Source organism: Lynx rufus, unplaced genomic scaffold, assembly GCF_022079265.1.
Source record: "Lynx rufus isolate CCGP_SWC_20201006 ecotype Redwood Valley unplaced genomic scaffold, mLynRuf1.p SCAF_2, whole genome shotgun sequence".
In the NCBI taxonomy this organism is placed as follows: Eukaryota; Metazoa; Chordata; class Mammalia; order Carnivora; family Felidae; genus Lynx; species Lynx rufus.
The window spans coordinates 29,070,294-29,093,864 of NW_025814834.1; the positions used below are offsets into that span (position 1 = coordinate 29,070,294).

Here is a 23,571-nt window from a genome sequence, read left to right on the forward strand (position 1 = left end):
CGTCCTTGGCCTCAGCTATGACAAACCACTGTCTCTCATTTCTAGCCTTTGCACATGCCGTTCCTTCCCCCTGAGATGCCTGCCATAATGTTCTTACAGAGTGTTAGGGCTTCCCTCCTCCACATGTCCATGCACACACACTTACCAGATATATCAGGCCTCGTGTTGTTGTATGCATCCACGGAGCCTCCCCACCCGGGAACTCCTCTAATGCAGGGACCCTTTGCTTTTACCTTTAATCTCCAGCACTGTCATGGCTCAGTACATAAGAGACCAATAATTAATGCAGATTGAATCCACCTTGTCACATTAAAGAGGCTGTATTTTCACCCTCAGTGAATGAGACCAGAAGTCTAGACATTTGACTTTGCCTGCTCACCCGTGGACAGAGATGAGGTATTTGAGAGATAATGTGTGTTAGGGGTTTTGAATCTGGAAGGCAAGGTGGTAACAACTTTTGGGGCTGTTAATTTTTGACGGATCACCAATGTGTTAATTCGCAAGCCTTGTATTGATTCCGTATGATGTGCCTGAGCCTGTGCTAGACGCTACGGATGCAAGTGAGAATCACCTTGCCCCTTTCCTGGACACACATTGGATTCTTAATCCCATTTATTGAATTGGAGGTGTAAGGCATTCCAGTGTTAAAAGCACTTTCTATGTAATGTGGGGAGGGAAAGCAGGGCAAGGAATCAAGACGTAAGAAATTAAATATCTCACAGGACATAGTAAATAAATAAGTGGCCCAAGAGTGAAAACTCTGACAAGATTTCAGCTCTCTAAGCGGGAGAAATCCATTAGGCTGGGGTGACACGTGGAAGACAGATTAAATTCTGAGTACAGGACATTCTGGTAAGTGGGACAGGCTGGGGAGGGCTACTCAAGGATGATGGAGAGGGAGGGGTTTATATAAGGAGCAACGGATAGATTAGGGTAGAAAAATAAGTGAGACGGTTTTGTGGACGTCTTTTTCGAGTACATAGGCAGTGGTATGTGAAGAGCAGCTCTGTCTTAGGTTGTTATTTGTCAAAACAAGACGCTGAGCTTTCCCTTTTGAGTTACCCTTTCCTTAGATTTCATATTCAGGTAAGGTACATATTTGGGTTGCCTTAGCTAATGAGGAAATTCAGTCTCTGAAAAACAGTGTTTGATCATCTTGGAAAAGAGTTACGCAGACAAATGGATGTTTTAAAGCTTGGCTGCTTTAATATTTACTTCTAAAAATCTCTGGAGAATTAGATCCATGGTTGAATAGTAGCTGGTCCAGGGGAGGGCCCATCTCTTTATCATTTCTATGTAAATTATCCAATTTGTGCTTCTTGAGGACTGATAAACTTACCTGGTTTTTTTTTTTCTTTTTAATTTTAGGGCAAATTGCCATATAAAATAATCATATGCTTGGGTCACTTCTCCACCATCTGCATTTATATAATTAGGCAATAACAATTAATATTAACTTTATCTTAATCAGAACAAATTCAGGATGCTGAAACCAATCATTTGCTAGCTTCTCAAATCATATCTGAGGTGGGTTTTGGATTGTCTACTCCCATGGGCTTTCTAGACCATCGATGTATTTTTTTTTTAATGTTTTTATTTATTTTTGAGACAGAGAGAGAGCATGAGCAGGGGAGGGGCAGAGAGAGAGGGAGACACAGAATGCAAAGCAGGCTCCAGGCTCCGAGCTGTCAGAATACAGCCTGAGGCGGGGCTCAAACTCATGGGCCGTTGAGATCAGCCCAGAGCCTGATGTGGGGCTCGAACTCACAGACTGTGGGATCCCAGGCTCCGAGCCATCAGCCCAGAGCCTGACGTGGGGCTCGAACTCACAGACTGTGGGATCATGACCTGAGCCGAAGTCGGACGCTTAACCGACTGAGCCACCCAGGCACCCCGATGTATTTCTTTTCATATTTAGCATATTTTCAAATATGTAGCAGAAAGTTAACTTTCATCCTGATAGTAAATGCTTTGGGCTTGTATTTTCCAATTTTTATTTAGTAAAAAATTCAGTGTGCTCAGGGATAATAGATGAGGTATCTTCAACTACTGTGTATGTGCCATTGATGGCTACCGTGGGTCCTGGGTCTGATGAGACTTGTTTCAGCCTTCCCCCCCCTCCCCACCCACCTATACTGGACCTCCACGCACCCCCTGTTTCCACCACTCCCAGGTATAATCCTCTCACAATGACCTCAGGCCCCCTCAAATCCTCCCCAGGAAGTGTCCAGTAAGCCTACCTTTCCTCAAAGCTGTGCGCTCCACATTTGTTCTTTTCCTTACTACTACCCTCCACGCAGAAGAATCAGTTTCTTGCAGTGCTCGCTGGGAGTTGTACACCTGAGTTGCCCACCTCTGCAATGAACTGTACCTTCGGGGGAAGCGTTCCCACCTGGGATTGGCTTGCTTCTGAGGGTGCCCATCTGCATTTGGAGATGTCACTTTCTGAGTGGCTTGTTGATAACTTTGGATATTAACTAAACTTGGAACATGTGTGGAGCTAAAGTAACATTTCTTTCTCTTCATTCTTAAAATTACCTTTTTAGAAGTGATTCAGAAACTAGTAGTTTGGTCACGTGGTGGTCTTAGGCTGTGCCTGCATACATCCTCTGCAATATGACCATCTTCACGTTTGAATGCAAAAACGAAAGATTGGCCATGAGCTTAAAATTCATATTTTTAGGCAATCATGTTCCTCCTATCTAAATACATCAAATCGAATTGTGGGAAATTGGCTTACAGAATAGTACCTTTACTACTAAGTGGAAGAAGTCTCCTATAAATTCATTTTCAGTAAATTTACATGGTGTCATCATCTTCACAGGAAAAAAGATAAATGTTTTAACTTTCGTCTTCAAATTCAGTTTCTGTCTAGCTTTTAACTTTTTGTAACTTTGGCAATCACCAAAATATACTTAAGTTTCCAAATTGACATTAAACTTTCTTTGGCTTTATCTCTAAAAAAGCTGATACAAATAATTTAAAAAAAATTAAAGCAACAAAGACAAAAAAGAATAAAGCCAAATAAGAAAAAATGCAAAAAAAAAAAATTAACCTCAACGCCAGAAAAGCATGGAGTTTACCTACATAGCCATGCTTATCGGTGTCATGACTTGAGAACATATAACTTTAGGTACGAGTGTTGAAATCTAAATTTTTAAGTGAGTTTACAGTCTTTTGAGAATTACAATAATTCCTATCTTAAGCCTTATGGGATTTTGTTTTGTTTTTGGGGGGAAGGGTATTAGCCCACTAAAAATATTAGAACACTGCATACATTTCTAATTAAATAAAGATTCAGTTTGACTTTGAGAATATTATGATACCCCTTGGCCTAGGAGAAACACACTATGGTTTCTGAAACACGCGTATTGGAATCATGGGTTGCACATTGAAAAAACTCCAATTGCCAACAGCTATACTTATTCCAGCCTCTGGGATAGTTGCCAGTTTTCATGACCAACATTTCAAACATTCCTCAAACATTCCTCCAACATTTCAAACCAATTCACCAAGAACCTAACACATCCCTCCCAAAGAAACTTTTTGGTCAAAGTTGAGTCATTAAAAATGGAAGCTGGCCCCCAAAGATTTGTTTAATCCTGTGTATTTCCTGGCTGTGCTTCGCAAGGTAAAGTGGGTCTGAGAAGTGATGCTTGGGCTCTAGTTTAAATCTCATGGAGAAGCCCTTGCGCCCATAGCCTTCTCTGGCCTCCACGCACCTGCACACTCCCTTCTGATATCCCCATCGTCGTGAGAACATCTTACACGCGTTTGGGACTTTGTAATCGACCAATCACTTTTAAATGGTAAATGCCATCGCATCTTGATAACTAGAAGGGAAGTAGGACGGATTTTTTTTTTTTCTGTTCCTTCCCTATATAGTTAAAAACAAGTCCCAAAGAAGTTTACTGACTCTACAAGGCCACACTGCTATTAGGCAGCAAAGGTGGTTTTGATGGCTAGTCCTTGTTTCTGATAACAAGTCCATTTTTCTCCAATAGAGCAATGATTCAGGCCTCATCAAGGCTTCAAGGCATGGCTACCCTAATGTTTCTACAGAGCCTTAGGGATCCCCTCCTCCACGTGTCATTCACACGCATTTATCAAACACATGGGCCTTGTGTTGTTTGTATGCATGCGTGGGACTTCCCCACATGGGAGTCACCTACTACAGAGACCCTGTGCTTTTCTTTAATCTCCAGCAGTGTCATTGCTCGGTACAGATTTGAGCCAACAATTAATGTAGATTGAATCCAACTTGTCACACGGAAGAGGCTGTATTTTCATCATCCATGAATGAGGCTTTGGTCTAGGTATTTGACCTTGCCTGCTCAGCTGTGGACAGAGATGAGGTGTTTTGGAGATAACGCATGCTAGGGTTCATGGATCTGGAAGGCAAGGTGGTAACAAGCTTTTTTGGACTGAGCGTGGGGAAAAGTTTAGGAAGGCTGAATCCTTATGCTTGAGGTGATGGTGGAGTTTCCACATAGAAAATGTATTTTAAACCAGTGCTGGCTAAAATAGAAAGCAAGCCATATATATATATATAATTTAAACTTTTCCAGTAGCCACCTTTTTTAAAAAGTGAAAAGGAATAGGTAAAATTAATTTTAATAATAATATTTTACCCCAAACCAATATATCCAAAATACGATCATTTCAACACAAAGTCAATATGGGAAAAATTAATAAGACATATTTTGCATTCTTTTCTAAAACGAAGTCTTTGAAATCCAGTGTGTATTATATATACTTACAGCACATTTAAATCCATATGCTAAATTTTCCACGGTTAAAGCTAAATGTAGTTAGCCCTACCAAAACAAGAGTATATAAATTATGCTTTATCATGGTTCAGTCTTTAACTTTTAATTAAAATTAAATTAGAAGTCCGATTCTTTAAGTCACCTTAGCCACATTTCAAGGGCTCGTAGCCACGTGGGGCTAGTGGCTGGACACCAAGACGTCAGTATTTGTGGGGTTATGTCAGAATTCTTTCTTGCTCCTCTCCACATGCTGAAGTAGGAACCCTGCCTTACGGAGGGTATGGTTTAAATTTTCGGTTATACATTTTAAACAGCCATTTTAAGGTGGCGATCCAGGCTGTAAGGACTTATCCAGACCTCAGCCAGTTATTGTTTTATTAGTTGTTTCATGAACAAAAGAAAAAAAGAGGAAACGTGTGCTCCGTGCAGTGACCGCTGCTTTATGCAAATTGAACCACTCAGGTCCTAGCGCCTTATAGCTCCTGGGTGAGCAAGTAATGGATGAATGAAAAAACCAACATAGAACATGAACAAATGAGTACACATTTTCTTTTATGGTGTGGTTACAAATGCTTTTCAAGTTCTGGAAAAGAAAGCCTTGGTCTCGTTTTCCAACAATCACCTGACTAAAATTCCTTGGAAAAAGAAAATATGGAAGATTCAGCTGGAATCTAAGAGGAACTCTGAGCCAGTTTTCCAAAGCCGAGTTAATAACAGGGTTTTTCTACTTGCTGCTCATATACCCTGAGAAGGGATTGCCAAGCTGGGGAGTGATGTTTACTGCTTACTCTTTTTCCAGTGTTAAGAAAGCTTAGTGACATTTTCTCTCTCGGTGTCTTTATTCCCCAGGTGGCTTAAATTCTCTGGTGCCGCCGAGTGTGATGTGAAAGCAATTGATGGGTCTTTGCTGATTTCCTCTTCATGTACTCAGTGGCAATACAAACCCATTACGAAGTATTCTTCCTCCTTTCCATTTTACTTTTTCATTTCCCGATCTGCAAAATTTCAAGTTCCTAATCTAAATTCTAAGGAGCCTAGGACCTTGACATGCCCAGATAACAGAAATCTAGTAACACTTTTTAAAAAGTAAAAAGCGGTAGATAAAATTAGTTTTAACAGAAATCTGGGCGTGTCAAGGTCTTAGTCTCTCTAGGAATTGGATTAGGGACTTGAAAATTTGCCGATCGGGAAATGAATGCAGAAAATTTGCATTAACGATGTTTATTTTCAAGGGACTTTTAACCTGGTATGCAAGATTCAGATGTTCATATTTTATTCTACAATCTATATCTTAAAGGCAAATTTATGGCGCAATACATTTGACATATCACTTATGCTCTCCCAAACACATATTCAGTGAGAACCTTTACAAATGAGTTCCATAAAATGACGCACTTGGCTTCCCAGAGGGGATGTTGCCCAGGAGACTGTGGTCCCAGGTGTGAGATGAATATTACAGGGAGATTTTCAGGATATGCCTTTCTTTAGGCTCAGGCAGTTAGAGAAGAAGAGTGACCTTTGATGGTGAAGGAATACTTAATCCATTGTAGCTCCATACTTTAGTCCCTGGAGTAGAGGATTAGCCAGCAAACAAACATCTACTCTTAGGCCAGTTCAATGTATAGAAAGATGGGGACTGAAATCACACGGGCTGCCCTGCTCCTCTGGGTGCACTCGGTTCTTTGTTGTAGATCAGGATGTCGTATTCGAATATTCACTGTATTCTACAGGATTGAGCCAGGCCCTGCCTTAGTGCTGTTGGTGTCACAGTGAACGAAACAGGTGCCCGCCCAAAACTTATGTTCTAGGAGGGGAAGCAGGCAGTAAAACACACAAACAATATGCAATCTAATTTGAAAGCGATTGAGTGGAGAAGGTGACAGAACCTGTTGTTTTATGGAGGACGATGAGGGTAGGTCTCTCTGAGGAGGAGACATTGGAGCAGGGACCTGAATGGCATGAGGGAGCATGTATTCCAGGCAGAGGGTTTAGTAAGTGCAAAGGCCCTGAGATGGGGGTAGGAGATGAGATTAAAAAGGGGCCAGATCACGTGGAGTCTATACGGCAGGGCTGCACAGGCTTTTGACTTGGATTCTGAGAATGACAGGAAGCCAGTGCAGCATTTATACTTTAATTTCTTCTTAACCTTGTTTGGGTCAGGAACTTCTTTGGCAGTCTGGTGAAATCTGTAGAAGGTTTCATAGAATGTTTTCAAATGCACAAAGTAAAATCCAGGGGATGTCAGAGAAACCAATTTATGGCAATATAAAGACCAAAATCCCCTATAAACAACCCACCTGATCTGATTTATATTTTCAAAGGGTTTGTCTGAGTGTTGTAGGGAGAATGGACTATAGAGACCGAGTATGGAAGCACCAGGACCAATGGGCTGGGAGCCAAGCTGCTTCCATTTATTCGATGGGGCACTGGTCTCTAAAGTAGGGTGTGCAACATAGTCTTTTTGAGCACAGGAAGAAAAATGCATACCTCCTATTTATATTTAATTTACTCTCATTCTTTTTAGTTTCTATAGTGAATGCATATTTTATAATATCCTAATGTATGAGGACATCAGTAAACTTATATAATTCATGAATAAACCTACTTATATCGGAGATGCATGTTCAAAAGTATTTACGTGCATTGGACCAATCGCATTTGATGATCGTGATGTAGAGAGAGTTACTCTGTAAGAAACTAAAAAAAAAAAAAAAAAAAAAAAATGCCATACTGGTTTAGCCCACATTCCATCTCAGAGGCCATTCTGTGGGAGAGCATGAATTCTTGCCATGATTCAACCTTGCTAAATGTCAAGTCCTGTTTCTCAAGCATCCTTAGCTCTCCTTAAGAGCCCTTGTATGGCTATAAATCCATTTACACCTGATTAGACCTACTATCACCTCTGAGGGAAGCACGTCTCCTGGGGCTAATTTCCAGATAGGAAAAGTAGATCTTTTTTTTTTTTTTTTTTTAACGTTTATTTATTTTTGGGACAGAGAGAGACAGAGCATGAACGGGGGAGGGGCAGAGAGAGAGGGAGACACAGAATCGGAAACGGGCTCCAGGCTCTGAGCCATCAGCCCAGAGCCCGATGCGGGGCTCGAACCCACGGACCGCGAGATCGTGACCTGGCTGAAGTCGGACGCCTAACCGACTGCGCCGCCCAGGCGCCCCAGAAAAAGTAGATCTTGATATTCCCCCTGCAATTCAGGGGGTTCTGACCGAGTCCTCACTTGTGGCCCTGTGAGCTGTGCAGGCCCTGGCACGCTCCCTCGTCCATCCGGTTTGTAGGCCGCCTTCATCCACATACTCCTTCCAGACCTGGGTCCTCGTGTTTTAAGCCTCTCTCCATCTTCCTGTCTCATAGAGACCCCTCCCGAACATTTGTGATCGCTATTGAGTTGCAGTGAGCTGAGTGGTGGGCATTAGTGCAGGTGCCATACCAGATAGCGTTGGCAAGGGCGTGCCATTTTCTGCTTTCTGCCCCGAACTAGTACCTGGAGTGGAGCAGGGGGAGAAAGAGAGTGAAAGAGAGGGCAGGATGAAGGAGATAAGCTGATTTTGCATGAGGTCTGCTCCAGTTACAACTGAACGACGCTTTTTTTCTTTTTTCCTCCCTCCTTACTTTCTTTCTCCTTTCCTCCTTCCCTCTGGCCCCTTTCTCTTCCTTACTGCCTGTCTTTTAGAAAGAAAGCTATTCTTTTACAAAGAAAGAAAGCCAAGCTTTTTATGAAATGCACAGAAATCTTTAGGTAGGCTGTTCGGATGAAAACTAATGCATCGTGGATTATAGATGGTTTGCTCCCTGCCCCGCCGCCCCGACCCCGAGATCAAGCAGCGGGTGCTGGTGTCCAGGGAGGTGTAATCTTGACCATGCAAAGTACTGACAGAGGGTTTTCACGGCTGTCTTTCAAGTAGACATTGGTTTACAGAAGCCGATATGGAACCCAGAAATGAGGCCAGCCTAACCCCGCTATTTCTGAGCCCTAAATAAAGAAGTCTTATTCCCGATTCTTTAAACGTTTTTTTGCTCCTCTGATTTCTGAACTCTGCCCTGTATCAGGCACTGCTCCTTCACTTGGTTGAGTTCTTTCTTGGTTGTTTTTAAATTTCGCATTATTGAGCATTCGCAGAAATGGCAACTTGTAGGTAAATGAATCAGACGCTGGAAAAATAGCTTGATGAGACACAATAATATAACTTGGGCAAACTATCAGGGCACAAAGGGACTTGTTCTGCGTGCAAGCAGGAAACTGTGTTAGGTGATACAATTCAAAGCCAAGTCAAACTACCTGCAGTTTCTGTCTGAACACGGGCGAAAGGGACACTGAAAAGCTACTGGATAGGATGGTTGGTTTGTGCCAGAATTAATTAAAAGTCGACATTATTTTCTAGGAAGTGAATAGATCCTTCATATCATTTGTCAAAGTAAAAGGAAACCAAACTATTTTTAAAAATTCACCAAGAGGAAAACCAAAACAGTTTGAAATAATAATTAAAAAAAAAAATACCCAAAGACATCCATTTGAACCTCCATTTTCTCTCTGTCCTTCCTGTGTCCTTCAAAATGTGGTTGCTTATGATGGATGGGTTAGTTCGATTGCGGGATTGATTTTGGGGACTGGAAGTCTCTGCTTGGTGCTGTAGAATGTCATGGGATTTCCAGATGCCTTGTTGCATTTGGGGTGTGTTTGCTTCCCCTGGGTGCCAGGAAACCCCAATTTTACTTGCATTTGAGGGCCTTGGGGGTGGAGGGCATTGTGAATCTCTAACACCTTTGGTGCCTCGTTCTGTTTGTTTGTTTGTGCCAGATTTCCTTGAAGTAACAGAGCCTGGTTGGTAATCAATCACATTAAGTGAATGATGCCAACACACCTCTCAAAGAGGGCACACCTCTCCCCAACTAAGGTCTCCAATTTCCCCTTCAGCATTTCACTCGTTCAGAGTAGATCTAGAGAACACGCCACTGTTCTGGTGAATTTTCCATCGATATACGGAGAAAATATTTAGAACTGAAATACACACTACTTTCCAATATTTAGGTTGCCCAGAGTGATTCCAGGCTCAGCTGTCTGGAGCCTGAGCTCTGAAAGTTTTGGGTGACAGCCGTTAGACAGCTTCTGAGAACACAGGCAAACGTGGGAGGAAGAGAAGTTGAAATTGATTGAATACTTACCTCGTGTCAGGCTTCAGGATATGTGTCTTATATTTGACAACATATTTAAACCTCACCACAAACATGGGAAGCTCAGCCCCATTTGACAGAGAAGGACACTGAGGCCTAGGGTCTGTAATTAACTCAGCTTCCAGGTGTGTTAACCCCAAAGTTGACTTGATAGCCCCATTCTGCTACCTTCTCTTCAGCAGGTGCAATTTTCTAAAATTTCGGCTTTAAGGATTCAGAAGGTGAACTTTTAACACTGCTCAGTGATTCTTTTTTTTTTTTTTTTTTCTGGTTTCCAAAACCGAATGGGTTTCCTCCTGTGCTTCTAGCCCTCCTTCATGTCCTCTTGGTTCCCTTTAAAAGAAATGCCTGTGTTTCTCATTCCTCTTCTCTATGGGTCTTATAGAGCAGTGGCTCACTGGGGCATCGATTTAATGAAATAAAATTTTCAATCATGTTTGGTTCAATTCTAGGTGATACAAATAAAGAATCGTGAACACTTTGTAGTCCGGTATAAAGGGAAGGAGAAAGGTGAAAGAAGAAAGTGGGTCAAGTATAGTACCTGGGCAATGTCTCCTTAAGCGCTGCCTAGTGAAGGTCTAGCTGTTAAAAATAGAGATATAATGGAGCAGCCATAGGACTACTTGGGCACCTGTGTGTGTATCCTGAAGTTGTGGGTTTGGCAATTTGTAATATTTACCAGTGACGTCAACATCGAGTGTGCTGGGCGCTGTTCTAATTAACATATAATACATATGTGTATTAAGTTATGCTCTTCAAACACTTTGAGGTCCGTGCTGATATTATCTCTAGAAAAACAGAGGCGCAGACAAGTTTCTTAACTTGCCCCAAGTTAGACAGTTAGGGGCAGCATTGAAAGCTGAACCCTGGAAGGTCGACCTCAGAGCTCATGACCACTGTGCTGACCTACCTGTCAGTTATGAGGGCTCGGTAACTCTCATGATTTCATCGTGTTGTAAAGATTATTTCTTCTTCTTCTTCTTCTTCTTCTTCTTCTTCTTCTTCTTCTTCTTCTTTAATGTTTTATTTATTTTTGAGAGAGAGAGAGAGAGAGAGAGCATGAGCAGGGGAGGGGCAGAGAGAGAGAGAGAGAGGGGGGGGAGAGGGAGAGGGAGAGGGAGAGGGAGAGGGAGAGGGAGAGGGAGAGGGAGACACAGAATCCAAAGCAGGATCCAGGCTCTGAGCTGTCAGCACAGAGCCCGATGCAGGGCTCGAACCCACGGACCGTGAGATCATGACCTGAGCCGAAGTCAGATGCTTCACCGACTGACTGAGCCACCCAGGTGCCCCAAGATTATTTTTCTTCGTAATCAGAACCAGCCCACCATACAGTTGGAAGGGTAAATATTTGCCATGTTTGGTGACAGACGTTGATGGGTTAAAAGAAAAGGTCTAGGGAAAAATCATGTCTTTCTCTTGCATATCCCTCCATCTGTATTTACTGTGCGAAAAGGTCACTTGAGCACAAGAGCTCGAATTTCGTACTTATAAGCAGCTTCACTGTGGCTAAAACCTTGCTCTACAAATTGGCTTTAAAAATATTTTGTAATACTCTGTATCTCTCTCTACTATGAAAGCTCTGGAACCATTAAGTTATGGCCTTCTTAAATAGGACTTTGTGACTGTATTTTACATAAATGGCAGGAATCGTCAAGGGATTTCTGTTTTACTCTCAAACTGTAGCCCTTTCTCCTGACTGTCCATCCACTCCCATTTACTGGAAGGCACAGTGGTTCTGGGAGACCTGAGCTGTTTGCCTTGTCAGTCAGGTCCCTGGCTCCAGTTTGTGGTAGGAGGGAAGAGGAGGGAGAAAGCTAAAAAGGCTGAAATGGTAAATTACGGTAGGTACTGGAGAAAAATAGAATTAGAAGCATTTGCGGTTCGGACGAAAATAGCGCATTTCCTCTCTGCTTGGACAGTGGGGGTCAAAGTGCTCCAGGGAATAGAAAATAAATAAAAATTGATCCCTCACCAGTTGAAGGAAATGCTCTGAGTCTGTGAACTGAAATGACAGCTCCAGATTAGAGGATCCTGTGAGACCACTTTTGAAGGTTAAAAACAACAACAGCAACGGCAACAACACCACACCAGGAGACTAAAGAAAATGTGACACAGCGTATTAGGCAATGTAGTCTTTCGAGAATGATTTCTATGGTCCTTTCTCAAGACGGTGGCTAGAGAGCAGAACCTGATCAGGTATGTGGCCATTTTGTTCCCGTTGTTGACCATGGTCGTTCCGTCTTTTCTTGCAGGTGAGAAGCCTTATAAGTGCTCATGGGAAGGGTGTGAATGGCGTTTTGCACGAAGCGATGAGCTCACGAGGCACTACAGGAAACACACAGGTGCAAAGCCCTTTAAATGCAACCACTGCGACAGGTAAAGAAACGAGGAAGCTTCCGGGATGGGGAGGGGAGAAGGTGAGGCGCGTTGGGGGTGGACTGCCCATATGCTTCTGGGGTTATCCCAAGCCTCTGTCCCAGAGACTCAGGCCTGGGAATGCCTTTTACTTGGCCACTGAGAAAACCGAGGAGATAAGGGTGCCTTTCAGGGTAAAATCAAGAGACGATATGGACTCGTGGTCCGGTAACGTGGGTAATTAGCGAATGCCAGCTTTGGGCCAGGAATCATGTTCGTCACTGAATGGCAATAAGACACAGTTCCTACCCTCAAGGAGATGATGTGGCAGATGATTTTACTGTAATATGAAAAGTAATGAGCTAGAGAATGGTCACCTGTAGCTGCTCCTTCTGATCTTTTTATTAGCATCAATACCAGTTTTCCTCACGCTTAATAACATGAAAGAATAGAAAGCCTGCTGAACGGAAGGAAGGCTACTCATAAGGCTCTCCTCTGAAGCGTTAGTAGAAATGAATTTACCGGAGAGAGTCCCCGTTCTTTGGGGGCCTGAATCACTCGTTCTCCTTTGAAAATAGGGACTAAAGTCTAAAAGATGGCGAGGCTTTGAGAACTTATCCTATAATTCAGTTTCAAACCTTCAGCATTTGATAGTGGAAGAAAGAGCACGTAGCAACAGATACTTCACAAGTAATAGTATCTGACAGCCTTGGCATTATCAACCAATAAACCCCAAAATGGAGACTCTGCAGGCCAAGGTGAAGGCAGGATTAGGTTTAGACATAATCAAATAATGGGCTTGCATCTGAGCATGTTATCCTTCTAATCCTATTTCTGTGTTTAAAAGGAAGCTTAAGAAAATTAACCATCTTTTTAATGCAATACTAAAGGTCTCAGTTATGATGAGAAAAATGCTCCTAATACGATAAAAGCCCTGAAAGCCTCAGGGTTCCCCAGCCTGCAGGATGTCCGTAGAGGCCTGGCTCTCCGTGGGAGGAAATGCGATCGCTTTCACATCCTGCCTCCCCGCGTCTGTGCTGGCACCTCCCCGCACCAGGCCTTCCTCTGGAGTCGTGTGTGTGTGTGTGTGTGTGTGTGTGTGTGTGTGCGCGCGCACGCGCGCGCACGCGTGTGTTTGGAGAGCAGAGCAGTAGTGGCCAGGTCTCATGGGTGGCCGGTTGGCTTGGTGCTCCTTTAAGATGCTTGTAAAGGAGCATTCATGTTTTTCCTCCTTTTTTTCCTTCTTCCTGAAGAGGCTATTTTCCTCTTATCTTCATTCTTTAAGCACTAAATAAAGCCCCCATGCCTCCTGGAGCCCAGAGATAACCTCCCACCCCAGGGCTGGCCGAGGAAGTCCACTTTACGAAGCTATTGTCCTTCATTCCCTTGGAGTTCTCTTCTGCTGCCCAAGAACAGAACCTGATTTTTAATTTCTATCCCTTACCGCCAAGGCCTCCTGAATTTATGTGCATCGGCTGCTTTTCTACAGATTATACTTCAGTAATGTTTCTCACTTGACATCTTCCCTCAACTGCCATCTCGAGTTCATTTCTCTCTAGTCCTGGCTGCTAATAAAGAAGCTGCATAGCGTGTGGCTCTTTGCCCACAGTTCTCTGAGGGAGAGGATTATATCAACTGGGATGAAGATGAATCCTCTGCGAGCTGTCCAAGTGTGGTGGTAGCAGGCATACACAAAAGACGCCCATCCCCGAAGAGTGGTGTGGCCGTGGCTCAGATTGTGCACTGTGGACTGCATTCATCCTTAGAAATGGACGAACAATTCTCATTGGGAAATGGCCAGAGTTAGTATTCCTCTCTTCAGATCAACTGACTTCTTAAGAAATTTACAACTGTCCAGCAGTCGACATGCTAGGACTAAATCTGACCGTTTGTATGATTTCTGTGGAGAGATAACTTCAAGCCCACTGGGTATTTCAGTGAAGGAGATGTCAGAGATGGGTAATTTGGTTAGTCTTTTGCTTTATTTTCTTCTCCAAAATATATGCTTTCTGGAGCTAGAAATTCACTGGGCAGATGGTACAAGTTCTGTGACACAGTATTTGGGGGAGATTGCGATTTGGGAGAGGTCTGGGTCAAAGTCCCGTGGCATTGGCCAATAGTGCATTCTCAACAATGTCCGGAATAAGGGGTTGGATTCTCATTTAGTGTCTCACGACAGGCAGCACCTTATGTTTCAATGGTGGCGATTGTGCTAAGAATAGAGCAGGTCTGGGAGGTGGCATTGGGGGATTGGAGTGGTCCCAAAGCAGATGAAAGGCAAGCCTGGTATGACTGGGGAGCAGGCATTCCTAAAGGACTTTTACCTTCAGAAAAGAGGGCATCTGTAGCCCTTAGCAGGACTGTGAGTCCCGCTGGTACCACAGCGTGGATAAGTGTAAGAAACCTCCCTCTTGCTTCTGGTAATTTGAGAAAGCAGACCACTCCATAGGCTAGGCTTGGAATGGGGCTTCCTGTCTGCAAAGCGTGTACCAAGTCTAATTTAGACTTTTATTTTGCCGATTGGGGAAGTTGAAAAAATAAATGAGTTTTTCTTTGTGTATTTGCTTTGCTTACATTTAAGATTACCAGATGCCACAAAAATGTCTGCATCTCTGGCTTTGTCCGGAAAAATCAGAAGATCCGGTCACGCTGGGCTCGCATTGCCGTGTGGCCAGAATTCTCTGGAGCTAAACAGTCGTCACTACGCATTCGTGGTGGCCACGTGCTCACTACTCTCTCACCGTTCCCACCACACCCCGTGTCTCCCAGTGTGAAGCCAGACCACCAGTTGCCATGCATCCTCGCTTGCTCCGTTGTCTCCTCTTAGAGAAGAGCGGGATTGCTTCATAGCCATGCCTTATCACAAGTACAATCAGATAGTCGGTCCTTGGCCCATTGCACCTGTTCACTTTATCTGCCAGGCCCCTGAAGACTTTGGGTTTTGTGACCTCCGGCTTTAGGTGTGGGTTGGGGGAGAAAGCCGTGAGCCTCTGCCACTTCCTTGCCATCAGACTGAACAGGATAGCCCGTGGAGTGACCACTTGCTAGAGGGATGAGTCTTGTGTCTCAGTCCATGCGGCATGAGGCCGCTGGTGCTGGTAAACAGGGCTCTGTTTCCATGAGCCGTGATATATAGGCCATTGTTCTGCCAACTCAGCATAGTTATAACTCAGGGAGACTGCTATCAGGACAGTACCTTCGAGATCCTGGGCAGTGGAGAGGAAACATTGTGATCTTTGCGTCAGCCCACTTATAGGTGGTAACAAATACCAACCCATCTCTAGCCCCTTTGGTGCCTTAGAGGGTTGCCGTTGACTTCATGCCCTCATGACTTTACTGTGCCTTTTTCATAAGCAGGCAAAATGACAATAGTGGTTTGACTAATCCTCTGTAATGAACAAATTTCAATCATTAAGGACCTTCTTATTTAAGGTCATCTGACTGCTGTATAGTCATAAATACCCTCTGGGGGTATATTACCCTTAGAATCATTTGATTCTGCATTTCTAGATGGTGAGTTTATGCATTACCTTTTTCTATTCCTATGTGGCTCTCCGTAAGTATAAATTAATAAATATAAATTAATCACGACTAAGTATCTTGCTGGTATATTGAATTTAAATACAACCCCAATGGTGAGGGACCTCGTCTGAATTCTAAGCACCATACACTTACAAGAATTTGCACAAATAATGAGGCTGGTTCGATTCAGGAAGAGTGCAGTTACATTTCATATCACGTGAAAGACTTGGTTTGTTTTTTCACTTTTCTTTTTCCCTGAAAGATCTCGAAGCGTAAAGATAGATGCTTGCGCATATATCGCTGGATGCCCAGCACATAGTGGTAGGCAGTTGGTAAAGGCAGAATAAAAATCTGAACGCGTGCATCACCGAGGGGTTTCTTCAGATGAAGCTCCGTATCAAGATTACCATTTTCCCTTAGGTTCTCAGGATATAGAAAGGAAAGAGGTTCCGTCCACAGGCCAAGACCTGTCTTTTACCGCCACCATCTCCAATCCCCGTGTTCCTCTTTCAGACAGCCAGCGTTTTCCTGGTGCCTGCTTTACTGCTTTCTCACAGGTGCTCACCACTCAGGCCTGACCGCATGCGCTTCTGGATTCATTTTCTAGTTGCTGCCATTGCCAATTGCCACAAATTTAGTATCATCTTTATTTAACTTTATAAGTGCATTTTCTCATAGGCACCCTCTTATGGGTAACCTTCCGTGGGTTAGAAGGTGATACTGGGCTATAACCAAGCTGTCAGCAGGGCTGCATTTTTTTGGTAGAAGCTCTGGGGAGACTTCATCTCCTCATCTTTTCCAGCTTCTGGGGGTGGCCCATATTTCTTCCCTACTCACTCATCCCTCCTCATCCAAGCCGTTGAGTTCTTGTCCGCTGCCATCTCTCTCGTCTTCTCTTTCAATTCCCTCTTGCATTTTTGAAGATATCCGGGATGGCATTGGCCCTACCCAGATAATCCGGAATAATCTCCCTGTTTTAGAATCAGCTGATCAGCAAATTAAGTCCATCCACAATCTCAATTCCCCTTTGCCACGTAACCTACCACGTTTACAGTTTCTAGGGATTCAGTGTAGACGTTTGGTGGGGGGCAAACCCATTCCTCTTCTTGCTACAAACTCCTCAAATTGACAGCTCAGCTTTCCCTTCTTCTCAGTCTAAAGAGCAGGTGTCTAGCCATGCTAGAGCATGGGCTCTGGAGTCACACTACTTGGGTTCAAATTTTGGCTTTGCCTCCTTCTGATGACTTTCTCAGCTGGCGGAGGAGATAAGAATGGCGTCTTCTTTATAGAGTCTTTATTGAGGATGTTAACTTTTTAAAAAATGCCTACAAAAAGAACTTCCCAACTTAGATCCTCTTTCCCTAGGCTGTTGGGATGAAAGAAGGAAGGAAGGAGGGAGGGAAGAAGGGAGGACGGGAGGGAGGGAAGAAAGAGAACAGGCAGGCAGTGGTCAACACTGAGTATGCCCTCAGGATAAGACAAAGTCATGGAAGTTAACCGCTGAATTCCCTGTAGGCTGTATTGCTTATCTGTATACCAGTAACATCAAGCACTTACTTTTAAAGAATATTTATCCCTATTTTATAGTAAGTTAAATCCCCTTTAGATGGCACTCTAAGGGATTATCCAAATATCTCGCTCATATTAAATTAGGGCTTGAAATAAGTGGGTGTGATTAGAATTAGAATTATTATTATTCAATACATTATTGGATTTGATTATTTTCTACTGCACTTTTCCCATTTTTACATGTTTTCCATTTTGGCCTTTGTTCTGTTTTGCTTCATTTCCTTGGGGTTATATCCTGCATGTGTACCTATTTAAAAAATCAACACAAAGTGGGTAGAGTGGGTTCACTCAACACAGGAGGTAGGGTGGGTTTTTTGTTTGTTTGTTTGTTTGTTCGAAGAATGAACAAACACTGGGAAATCCTGCCCCAAACAGGAAATCTTGCTAACCTGATCAGGGCAGCTTGCTGACATCCTAACAAGAATGTTGGACTGTGAGCATGTTTTGGGCCTCAGGAGAGCCTGGGAATATTCTCACAGGTAAGAGAGTGGCCAGTTTCAAGAGAAGAATCCAGAGGGAGAGCACACACTCAGAACTCAGAATGATTGCTGTCTTGGGTGCTGACTGTACTGAGATTCTAGCCAGAACCTTAGATTGATTGTAGGCTGCAGGCATATGGAAATGCCCACTCTGTTAGGTACATGATACAGAAACCTGACTCAGACTGGTGTTAGCTTCTAAGGGGATTTTGTAGCTCACCTGACTAAGAAGACCAAAGTTAGATTGGTCTTTAGGTTTGGCTGGATCCAGGGTCTCAGATGTGGTCATCAGGACTCTTTCTCTCTCTTTCTCTTCTCCTGCCCATTTTTCCCCGTTGACTTCATTCTTAAGCAGGCTGTTTCCCACGTGGCCAAATGGACACCAGCAGCTCCAGCTTCAATCTTAGTAGCTCAGCAGCCCGAGTGGGAAAAGAGCTTCTGTCTTCCAATTGTTTCAGCAAGTGTTCCAGGACTGGCTCTCATGACTCTTCATGGGTCACGTGACTGTCGGCCCACTGTGGCTGTAGCTTTAGCCTTAAGAGGAGGGTCAGCCCCGTACTCCTGGGAGTGCAGAAGCATGGCTAGCCAAGAGAAGATAAAGTTGCTGGGACCAGAGGAAAGGGGGAGGAGTGAAGATGACCACTGTGCCGGATCTGAGCCTGAGGAGGGCACTCAGTGGTGGACCTCAGGCAACAAGAAACGGGGCATTCGAAAGAGTGGGCATTTGAAAGAGTGGGCTTGCCGATCTACCTAGGTTCTAATCCCAAGTCTGCCGCTCGCTAGCTACAGGACCCTTGCCTCAGTTTCCTTACCACACACACACACACAAGAGGTGTGAACACTTACCATGGAAGGTTGCTGAGAATGTTGCTGGATAATACTGGGGAAATACCAAGCACATGCCTGCGTGTTTTCTCATTCTCAATAAATGTGAGCTCACTTCTCTGTTCTTGTTCCTGACTTACTATGTAATAGAGTGTCTGTACAGACCCGTAGGTATCACAGGCAGCATTTCTGTGCTTTCGCTGTAAAGCTCAAGACTAAAATCTGGGCGTTGAACTGTTAGAGTTCCACCATTCAATGAAACAAGCTAATCACTTTCTGCCGTACTACGGGCAGCATACGGGCATGTCCCATGTTTCCGAAGCACTTTCTCGTTAGTTTCTTCTTTAATAATGACAACTATGATAATAGTTAACATTCATTGACATCTTCCTATGTGCCAGTTAATATTCTAAGCACCTTACATAGATCATCTCATTTAATCCCCCAAACCAACCTGCGAGGTAAGTACTATAATTATCGCCATTTTACTGAGGAAGAATTAAGGCCCAGAGAGGTTAACATGCTCAGAGTCACTCACACAAAGAGTAGGAGAGCTGGGATTTGAACCCACGCAGTCTGACCTCGAGCTCACCTTCCCTACACACTGCCTTATTTCTCGATACATATGTACCGGGTCCCTTTAAGGTAGGGCTAATCGTTTTCTAAGGGGTGCTGGAAGTTGGGTTTGTTACCTGGACCCCTCTTATATCCTTGTTGTTGTTTATATTTCCTAGGTGTTTTTCCAGGTCTGACCATCTTGCCCTCCATATGAAGAGACATATCTAAAAACCCTAAAGGCCAGAGTTGCCATGGCGTCGGCCGTTGTCTAAAGGAAATGCCGTGAGGCAGGGGGCTGGACTTCAGGCGGGGAGCCATTGCCTCGCAGAAGAAAGTTCTCACGTATAAACCTCTGTGTACACACACACACACACACACACACACACACACAGACACGCACTCACATAGACCCACACACACGCACTGTCATGCACTCAGCTATATTTAAAATATATACGTCTATTCTTTATGCCTTGCCCTTGCCAGATGGTGGAAGACGAAGAAGAAGGAAACCAGGTGAACTCAGCAAGGCAGATTGGCTGCTTACTTCAGCACTATTGGAATTATTTCCCGCTGTTGCCAATGGAAATCAAAGAAAATGGATGTGACGTCTCTGCAGGTGGACGGCAGTAAGAGGGGCTTATTTAACTTGCTTCTCAGTGCAACTTGATAGGAGAATACAACGTCTTAAAGTTGCATATGTGTAGCACTGATGTTTCTTTTTAAATAGTTGGGGGAAAATGACCTAGAAAACCAAATTGCAGTTTGGTAGCCAAAATTAACTCTTGGTTTATTTGTCCTTTGTGTGTGAAAAGTCCTACTATTCCGTGCGTCCGACTTCCTCACAGAACTGTTGATCGGTTTTGGTTCTTCTTAGTACTATTGAGATCTTTCGAGTCAATACCAACGGCCTTAGCGGCGGCAGACTCTGGAATAACACCTTACACCTTTCTGGCCTGCATTTCTCTAGACTTCACTCTCAAGGGAGGAGTTTTCTTTTCTTACTTTTTGACTCTTGCACACCATATGCACTAGGGATTCTGGAAACTTCTAGCATGACTGCAAAGTGGCCAAGAGAATAAAGTCCTTGATGATAAATCACAGTATATCCCTTGAGCCTCACCTTATTGCCAGTGCTAGATTTTTTCTTTTTAATCTCTCTGTTTTTGCTAACGAAAACTTGAAAAAGCTTATTTGGAAGCTTAAATGTTTTATCTTTTCTCCATGGACTAAACCTCTCCAGGACTCTCTCGGCACCTGGATGTCCAGCTCTCGAAGCAGCCAATCAGATGGGACATCACAGTTCTCTCATCCCCCTTGAGGCATCATGACCTCAGCTCATGGTGACCAAGCCCGTGCTGTGTGTCATTGCCACCTTAGAACCACTTTCAGCATAGATGTCGCTAGTCTCAAAGGGCAGCTGCATATTTAACCTAACTCTGGGTTCTGACCTGACAAAAAGCCAAAAATATAACTCTTTCCAGGAGTGGGGAGAACTGAGGATGCCTCCCGAGTCTAGTGGCTTCAGAAAACATCATCCTATCTTCCTCTCTCATACCCACTGAGCTCATATTCCCCCACTTGTTAAAACACACAATTCGAAATGCCATTGTGGGAACGAAGGGTGGACATTTAAGGAAAGGGTCGAGAAGTTTCTCTCATGGTCTGTCTGAAAGGAAAGACATATTTCTAATTCTTTTTGGCTAGACCCCCCATGACTCGTGACCTAGAGCACCCAGGATCAACAGAGGCCTCACACGTACTCTGCAAGCTGACTCCAAGGGGGCATACATTCCTCATTTTCAGCCCACACACATCCAATATCGGTCTCTATCTACCCGCATTCTTAGCTAGCTGGCCCTGGCCTCAACTCCAAAGACTGCCTTTAGGACCATTAAATGGCCTATGCAAGCAAGCGGGGTGGTTATTAGGACAGATTGTATATTTTGTATATTCTGGGACCATCCCTTCAAGACACGTCTAAAAAAAAAAAACAAAAATGGCGTTTGGTCCGCACATGGTTGCTGCTCCCTCATACCAGCTGGCTCCCCTTCTGCCCTCCTTTGACTGTTTGACTCATTGACTGTTAAAATGCCGCCCCATATCTATTTGGGATGCAACACTGAAGTCTTTAAAAGGAAATAATAATCTAAGCAACACAAATACATTTCTGACAGCAACCTTCAAGATCCTTGGCATTTGGTTTCTCAGCTTTCTGCAACCTTTGATTTCACTGAGATGTTGAAACTATTCGTCTAAGGGTAAAGGAGCCTCCTTATCACAAATGCTATAACTGCCAGTTGGACACTTGGGCGTTCTGAGGTCTGGCCCTTAAAGTTTTCTTTCTCTTTTTCGTTTTTTTTTTTCGATGTAGACCAAAAACAAAACAACAGCAACAACAGCAACAACAACAAAAACCAACAACAGCAACAACAACAACAACAACAAAGAAAAGAAAAAGAAAAACCACCCTAAAACACACACACACACACACACACAAAATAAAATCTGCCCATTTGCCGGAGGCAATTCTGTATATGTTAGTTGGAGGGTATTTAAAAAAAAAAAATCAGTTTTATTCCAAAGATTTAAAACTAGACATGACTTAGAAACATTTTCTGGAGCACTGCTTGCTGACAATCTTCTAGTTCTCTACTGCATTTGAGTGCATTTTGTGGCCAGTCCATCAGGGCGTATCATGGGATTCTATTTGAATGTGTGGTGCATCCTTTCTGGATGAAGGATGTGTGAGGGACCCTTAAACCTCAGCTGTATTAAACTGTAGCGCCTCCAGTCAGTGCACTAGATGAAACTTTAGACACCCCAGATTTTGTTGGTTCGTTGATTTCCCTTTCTATAGCAGCCTCCAGCATGAATGCACGCACAGACCAGTGATGGCATTAGCCGTGGCTGCCACGATTTACAAATGTTCTCTCCCCTGCTGGAGCTGCTCTTGCCTCTCGAAATGCTATTATTAAGGGTTTATAATACTGAATTTAATTTTTGAACTGACCAATGCAAGGCTCTATTAAAAAGAAAGTTTAAAAAAAAAAGAACGCAAAAGAGTAATCATTGCTTGTTTGCTCCCTGTTGTCATCTGTGGTCTTGAAAAGTTCTCATTTGAATGTGGCGGAACAAAGGCCCTTTTGGTCCTCATCAGTGTCTGAAATGTTCAGTAATTCCTCTCTCTTTTGTATCAGTGAGGTCCTTTGTAATCTGCTCCTGACCTTGGTCGGAGCAGGGCGCGCTGAACCACGATGGTGAGGCTTACTTGCTTCAGAGTCCTTTGTGGGCTGTGAGAATTGGCCTGAAATTCGGTGGGTGCTAAGTGTATGGCTTTGAAACTGTTCTTCTCTAGCCTGGTTGACACCTGTGATCGGTGACCTAGCCACAAAAGCGAGGGTAACACCCCATCATTTTGGAAACGGATTCGTGATAAAATCTCCATCGTCTCTGAAATGGCAGAGACGGTTGGTAAGAGCCTGTGAGCGGGAGCAGGCTTTCCAGGAAATAACCCTCTGAAGATGCTTTGCCCCCCAAGAGGACAGGTTATTTAAAACCGTGCTTTAATGGACATTTAAAACACATTAAGCCGCTTTCTCATTTAAATCGTTACCTCCTGACATTCCCGGGGATCCCAGATTTGGAAGGAAAAACCTGGCACGGTGTGTCCTGCCGTTGTCCTCTCGAGCACATTTTGTCCAGGGTTCAGAGCTTGATGTTCAGAGGAAGAGTGTTTCTGAGCCATTGACCATTTCCTTTCTTTCAAGTTGTGCTTCTGAGTCCTCCTGCCACATGGCCATGAGTCAAAGATGTGGAAACGTGAAATTATCATGCTTCTCCCAGCTACTGGCCTCCTGCCCCACTAACAGTTAATTGGCCCAGCCTAAAGCCTGGTGGTGAGGAGTCCTATGTCCAGAAAAAGAAGTGTTCAGATTCCATGACAAAGCTGCATTTTATAAAAATATCGGAAACCCCAAAACGAACTCACGCTGGCCATTTCCTCCTCCTCTCTATGTGCTTTCCCTTGCAAAGCCCTTCAGACACCCCATCTCCTCCCTTCCTGCACCTCTTGTGCCCTTTTTACATCTTCGATTGCCTGATTATAACAGGGTAAAAAGACAGCCAACCTCACGCATGATTAGCAGAACTGATTCCTATCTTTAAAAAAAAAAATCTTCTTTGAATCCAGAAGCCAGAGAAGATTTTTTTAAGGACTTTCCTTTGGGGTAAGCTTCCAGATTAGCCATGTCTGTTTGCATCAAAAGGGGAAATAAATGGGACTTTCAGGGCAGCTCACCTAGTGCAT

At 43.7% G+C, this 23,571-nt stretch overlaps 1 protein-coding gene across 2 annotated transcripts in view; it reads left to right on the forward strand.

Moving 5' to 3' along the window:
• KLF7 (KLF transcription factor 7) overlaps positions 1 to 20,368 on the forward strand; it is an 85,948-nt gene extending 65,580 nt beyond the window's left edge. For both annotated transcript variants that reach the window (XM_047082441.1, XM_047082442.1), the window contains exons 3-4: positions 12,207 to 12,330; positions 19,439 to 20,368. In XM_047082441.1, coding sequence (XP_046938397.1) covers positions 12,207 to 12,330; positions 19,439 to 19,490 — 176 coding nt within the window. In that variant the 3' untranslated portion in view covers positions 19,491 to 20,368. The remainder of the gene's footprint in view (positions 1 to 12,206; positions 12,331 to 19,438) is intronic.
• The last annotated feature ends 3,203 nt before the right edge of the window (positions 20,369 to 23,571 follow it).